Below are 6,635 nucleotides of genomic sequence, written 5' to 3' on the forward strand. Positions count from 1 at the left end.
TTTTCAACTAAATATTAAAAACAAAAAGACGCATACTTCTATAACTCAAATAAAATTATTACATTTTCATTATTTTTATAACATAATTAAGCAGATATTATGTCGTAAAATTTTTGTGAGATTTAAATTCTAATAACATTTTTACTTAAAGAGTTTAAAGATCGGAGCATATAATACATAAGACATAAGAAAATTAACCTATCAAAATCTTTTTTTTTTTTTCATAGAAAGGAAAAAAAATGAAGGACTCTTTGATTCATTTTCTTATGTATTATGCGTTATACAAGATTTTCTACTCTCTCGATTTAAAAAAAAATTTAGTAATAAACCTTAAATAAATTAAGAAAGACTCTATTAATCATAGTATCGCAAATATTGGAAGAAGCTATTTATAATCAATTTTAAATAGTTACATCGTAACCAATAGTTACATTGTAACCAATAGTTTTAATTAAAAAATAGTGCTTTTATTTAAAAGTAATATTTTACAATATTAAATATTTTCCAAAACTAGGGAAAGACGAGAATAAGGCAGTGAAGCGGCCGCACGGAATCTCTCTCATGTTAACGATTATAGACCTTCGTACTTTTATAATTTTTCTACTCTTTAACATTAGATACTTTTAAGAGTAAGAAACTGTTACTAGAACTCGCGCCTAGAACACTCACCGTGCATATATTGATAAAGATTATGCAACTTCTTTTGACTTGAATTACTCATTTTAAATATATCATTTTTTTCCGTTATATATTAATTTCTTAAAGACGCTCATTGTTAATAATCTAACAAGTAGAATTATTTCTTAAAAATATTAGAAAAATGCTATTTATTTTAAATTTTAAATGATTAATTTCAACGATACTATAAATCTCATCATATGTGATATTAATCAACAATTATTTCTCTTTATTATTATAGTCTTCGTCTTTCTCTTTTCCTTTTTTTTCATTACATCCACAAATTATATTTACTTATTTGTTAAAGTAAATGTCAAAATAAAGTTCACATATAAGTTGGCAATTTTTCAATTTAATATTAATTTTTTTACTAGGTGTATTCTCACAATCATGAGCTTAATAAGCTTGATGAATATTGAACTAATGTCAATTTTACCTTTATCGACATTTTACCTTTAGAAATTTATAAAAAATATTTGGGTTTTTTAATTCTCCTATCCCTTCCAAATAATAGGAAAATAGGAATACTCAATATTTATTGTATTTCTAGTATATATCCCATGGTTTTTCAATATATATTATACGACTGATGTAATTCCCGATATATACAGGGTGAATCATTACATAGATACATAAAGTTATATTACTACGCAGATTTCTTAAAACAAAATCATTTTGTCCTAATTCAAAGCATTTAGATTAAGGAAGTAATTAATATGAGTAAACTTATTCATAAATGAATCATCCTGTATATAAATACAGATAATATAAATTAAAGCTTTGACAATGTTTTCAGCTTCTGTGTAAAAGATACTGTGTCCTCTATTATATTCTACTATATCTATTTTCTATATAAATTTATCAATCTGTTCTTCTTTTATACGCTGTAGTTTTATATAAATGATTATGTTTAAATTTAATTAGATACGTATATTATTTTGCAATATTAATAGTTTCCCTTGTCACACAAGACCTATTTCAAATTTTTTATTCTATTTCTTACTTCTAGAAAAATGTTATTTATAGCTATACAAAAAAATCTTTACATCTTTACGACTATCTGATTATGTTTGGACACTCACTTTTACCATCATATCTCTAAAAAAGGTGCACAAAAGCGGGTCGCATGTTTGTTACGCTAATTCAAGTTAACTAAAAATTTAATATTATAAAATGCACGTATCACATCTACATTACTAAAATATATATTTAAATATTCTAATAAAAAAGTAATCCCTTTTTTCATTTCAAATGCGTTGTAATATTTATGTTATGAAATATATTATACATATAAATTTACAAGAAAAAGAATACAAAAGTCCCTTATATTTTTTCTTAAATTAAATTTCTTATAAAATTTTTATCATTAAAAAACCTGATAACAAATATTAATGTAATAGCATATATACTGGAATATTGCATTAAATGTATATGTATACAAAATTTTAATACATTTAATTTACTAAATTTGAAAAAATTAAATTGAAAAAAGAGAATATGTCGTGTATTACATTCATTGCTTCTAAATGCCATTAATTTTATGATTGATTAGCAGAATGAAACGTGCGACTTCAAGATGTGCACCATTACTTGAAGTGAAATTTCAGTTAAATGATTAATTTAGAGCTCAAAAAAGTTCCCTCAAAAGTTACAATTCTGAAATTTGATGATGTGAGAGTTCGTGCGAACGTGTAGGCTAGTGATGAGAGAATGCGCGTGTTATAAACAGATGCCCATTAATTGCGTTAGAATGAAGAAACAAAAACGGACGGCTCGATAATTAGCTCGCAATAAACTAAACGCAAGCGCAGTTGTTAAGTGTTCCGTTTTGTAAATAGCTCCACGTATCGTGTTAGTTGCGATAACGAGACTTGGACTTGGCGAGAAAATACAAGACAAATGATAACAAAAATTAACGTACAGCAAGAACGGCCTCAAAAACGGTAGAAATATTTTGTCGACCGACACAATGGGATGACAGTGAACCCAATGGTGCGGTTCGGCACGAGTGACGAATTCGAAAACAAACGTAAACGCTGATGTATTTTTCGGTCGCAATCTTATAATTGATGTTTTTCGATTATTTATAATTTTCAAAAATATGCATAAGAATATTGATTATATGACGAATGTCAAGATCTCATACAGCATTTATTTTTGCTACACAAAATTAAATTAAAAAGCAGCAGATAAAAAACCGTCGTTAAATAAGAAACATACACATATATGTATATAAAAATTTGGGAATTATTTTCTAATTTTGTGGTTTAAATTAATTTTTGATAGAATGATATATAAAGTGTAAATTAGTGTAGATTACACTAATTAGGAATGAAAAATTACAATATAATATAAAATTTAATTCTTCTATATTCTCACACTTCGATATTAAAAATATTATATCTAATTAAACGTAAACGTGTAATTATGTATGTTTTATTTACTGTATGTATAAATACGATATTTTAATTATGCAAGGCCTATTTTCATAACAGAATGTTTAAACGTATCATCTTATATACTTATGTGTCTCAGTAAATATAAAAGTATGATCAAAGAAACACAAATAAAAAACATTTAAAAATTAAAAATGTAACTCTTTCACTTTCACTTGAAGATATTTAATAATTATTATTTTAATAAAATACACACAATTGTAATTTGTAATATAGTTACAAAATATATTTTACCAAAAAATATTTTTAAAGATGTGATAAAATATCAATGAGAAAGTGACAGAGTTAACTAAGAGAAGAACAAATACATTTAATACAAGTAAACGGCGCTGCTATATATATGTAGCACAATTAACACATAATGTATTAACTGCCATAATGATAATTTATAAGACAAAATATTTTTTATTACCAAATGTCTTATTCATTAATTAAGAACTTATATACATTGTATGAGAACTGTCAATGACTTACAAATAAAACTAGAAATTGGAATAATATAGTTAATGTAAAATCAACCAGTATCAAAATAACTTAATTTGTATTGAAAAGCATTTTTATTCTTTTTAACATTCTTTTTATTTTTATTTCTCATAATATTGTGATACTTAGCTGTGCTAAACATCTTCTTCGTATACATTTAGTATAAAATTAAGTAGAAGCAATATGGACAAAGTATTGTTAGCAATGTGAACATTGATTTTTCTTACTATTTTTCGTTCATCAATTATTGTCTTTGCGACCATTAACGTCACTCGAACAAGCCGATTACAAAAGAACAATTAAGGAAACGATAGAGTCAACATAACGAGATGAATTTATATTCGACAAACAACGTACAAGCCCCGTTCTGTCGGTTGCTGAAACGAAACGCGAAAGCCGAACGTTCTGTTCGACGTCGATAGCTCTTTTTTTACTCGAGATCGATCGAAAATCCAACTGACTGCCGATCAGCGCCGCGCGCGTATGATCGATCGATCGATCGATATCGAATGGAGCGTTTATCAGGCAACATAATACAATAAGTTATTCAAAATGTTATCCGAAATGTTAAAGGAAAAAAATAACAAACAAAAGCGATGGAAACAGTGACATACACGCTTACACAGATACACGTGGTTACTCCACACAAGTATACATACATACACATACACATACAAGATGTTAATAAATTGGAATAAATGTTACGACTATATTTCAAAATTTCTACTTTCTCTTCAACAGCATCCTCTCACATAAAGGCGCAATAAAGTATAAATTTTTACCAAGTTTTTATTAATGTCCTATAAATAATAAGTATTTTATAGCTTTTATTTAATATTATTTTTGTAATTGTTATTTTTATATTTCATAAAATTTTCACGCTGAACAATTTTACATTTAATTATTTATTTGAAGAGAACATTTATGTCTATGTACATTTGTTTATATAATTTCTATTTGGTTTTTTATTTTTATTAACGTCATAGTTATTTTTAAATATGTCACTTTTAAAACAAATTAATTACATATTACGTAAAATATTAATTATGAGTACGTGATAAGATATCAATAATTCATGTCGTAATTAAGATATTAAAAAGATCTTGCATGTTGTAAACAGCAGCTCTTATCAAAGAATGATAAGCTGTTTTATAAGTACAGCAGATGTGTCTTTAAAGCAGTATTACATCTTAGCGAGACATAATCGTCAATTAGACATCGTCGATTCGCCATCAATTTGATAAGTCATTTCTTATTAGGACATAGTATTTCGATGGTGAATCCAGTACTGTGTATACATTAGTGTATACATATGTGTTATATAGCGTAAAAAGTTCTAAGCACCAGATTAAAGAGGTTAAAGGTGAGTAAGAAACTGTTAAATTCAATTAAACAACTTTTTTTATAAATATTGGTATAAAGAACTATATAATTAAGTATTATTAAAAAGGAACTAGAATCTTCCATAATTTATAATACACTGTAATAATTTTTAAATAACTTTAAAAACGAATAAACATAAAATATCTACAGTATACAGACTGTACAGGCCTGGCAGAACGTGGCTCGTGAATCGGCTTCTTCAGCGAACGCTTACTTCTCCAACTCGCCCCACTTGCAGCCAATTTTAAAGATGATGTCAGCTGATATCGCGATAATGTAGAATCTCTGGGTGCGTCTCTATTTGATGCTACAAATGCTTCGAAACTTTTGATTGACCAATTAAAAGAAAGAATTTTACTAACTGACCAATCAAAAAATGCTCCGATTCGTAGCATCGAGTAGACCGTAGCCCTTATCGGACCAAATTATCGAATATTTTGTTTTTTGCTATTTACATTGTGTAGTAAAAAAACATGAGAAAGAATAGATATATTCTTATTATCGAAGTTGGAGGAGGAAACATCCGCTGGAGAGGCCGACTCGCGAATCACACTCTACTAAGCCTGCAGTATATTTTTAACGATCTTCGTACTTTAATATAATTTTATTTATTTTACGCTTTCTTAAAAAAAAACGCTTGGTATTACTAGCTGCTTTTCAAAGTTTTGATATATCATAAGAATATTTTTGTAAATCACATTAAAACCTGATATATACCACAAAGCATTATCGTATTTGTCATTGATTACAGTACAAAGAATACGTCACAAATCGAGAGTTAATGTTAATATCAGCAGCTCTCAGTAAAACAGTTACGTCCCACGATAATAGTGATCATGGACTACACAAAATTCTTCTCTAAAATCACTAGTAGGCGCAAAATAAACTTAATTAGACAGTTAAGTAAGTAATTATTACATTCATTTTCATCTGCTATATATTTCTTTATTCATAATTCATTCTCTCAAGTAAACATATGGAAATATTCTTATATTACGTGAATTTATTTCTGAGCTCCGAATGTAAAACATCTATGTAAACTAAAAATCAGAGAATAAAATAAGAGATCTTTTTTTTTAATAATGATTTTCTTAGCGCGTTTAAAAATTGAAGTAATCTCTTACTAATTTGTTTGATTTTAAATTAAATCCTGAGACATATGGAAGAACCGTTTTAAAAATTTTGAGTACTCATGCTTTATAACTACATATTTAAAATATTATTTTCGAAAATATTATAATATATATTTTTTTTATTATATCTACAAATTTTGAAATATTTAACAAAGATATTCAGATCAATAAGTACATATGCGGTATTTTTATAGCGCAAAATTATATATAAAAAAATACATGTTAATAATGTCACTATTCATTCTATTTATCTTTTTTAATTTTAAATTAGCCCATCTTTACATAACACGACAAAATGGTGTAAGTCTGGCTGGTGGTATGCCAAATATCTCTACATATCCTCTCAATGATATTTCTATGACATATAATGATGTCACAGTAGAACTTAACAAGCAAGAAATATCTGCAGTTTTACAATATGGATCTTCGCAAGGGTAAAAATACTAGCAGAAATATATAATACAAATTTGTGTTCTCTAATTATATACAAATTTTTATTAAA

General features: G+C 26.7%; 1 protein-coding gene across 2 annotated transcripts in view; it reads left to right on the forward strand.

Moving 5' to 3' along the window:
• Window positions 1–6,635, forward strand: part of LOC108754738 (kynurenine/alpha-aminoadipate aminotransferase, mitochondrial-like) — a 21,258-nt gene that overhangs the window by 10,252 nt on the left and 4,371 nt on the right. The window contains exons 1-3 of one of the 2 annotated variants that reach the window (XM_018497276.1): window positions 4,793–4,980; window positions 5,752–5,903; window positions 6,405–6,567. In XM_018497276.1, the coding sequence (XP_018352778.1) occupies window positions 5,837–5,903; window positions 6,405–6,567 (230 nt within the window). In that variant the 5' untranslated portion in view covers window positions 4,793–4,980; window positions 5,752–5,836. Of the gene's footprint in view, window positions 1–4,792; window positions 4,981–5,751; window positions 5,904–6,404; window positions 6,568–6,635 lie in introns of those variants that run through there. The other variant, XM_018497277.1, reaches the window with a different exon arrangement.

The sequence above is a fragment of the Trachymyrmex septentrionalis genome, unplaced genomic scaffold (genome assembly GCF_001594115.1).
Source record: "Trachymyrmex septentrionalis isolate Tsep2-gDNA-1 unplaced genomic scaffold, Tsep1.0 scaffold80, whole genome shotgun sequence".
NCBI classification, from domain to species: domain Eukaryota; kingdom Metazoa; phylum Arthropoda; class Insecta; order Hymenoptera; family Formicidae; genus Trachymyrmex; species Trachymyrmex septentrionalis.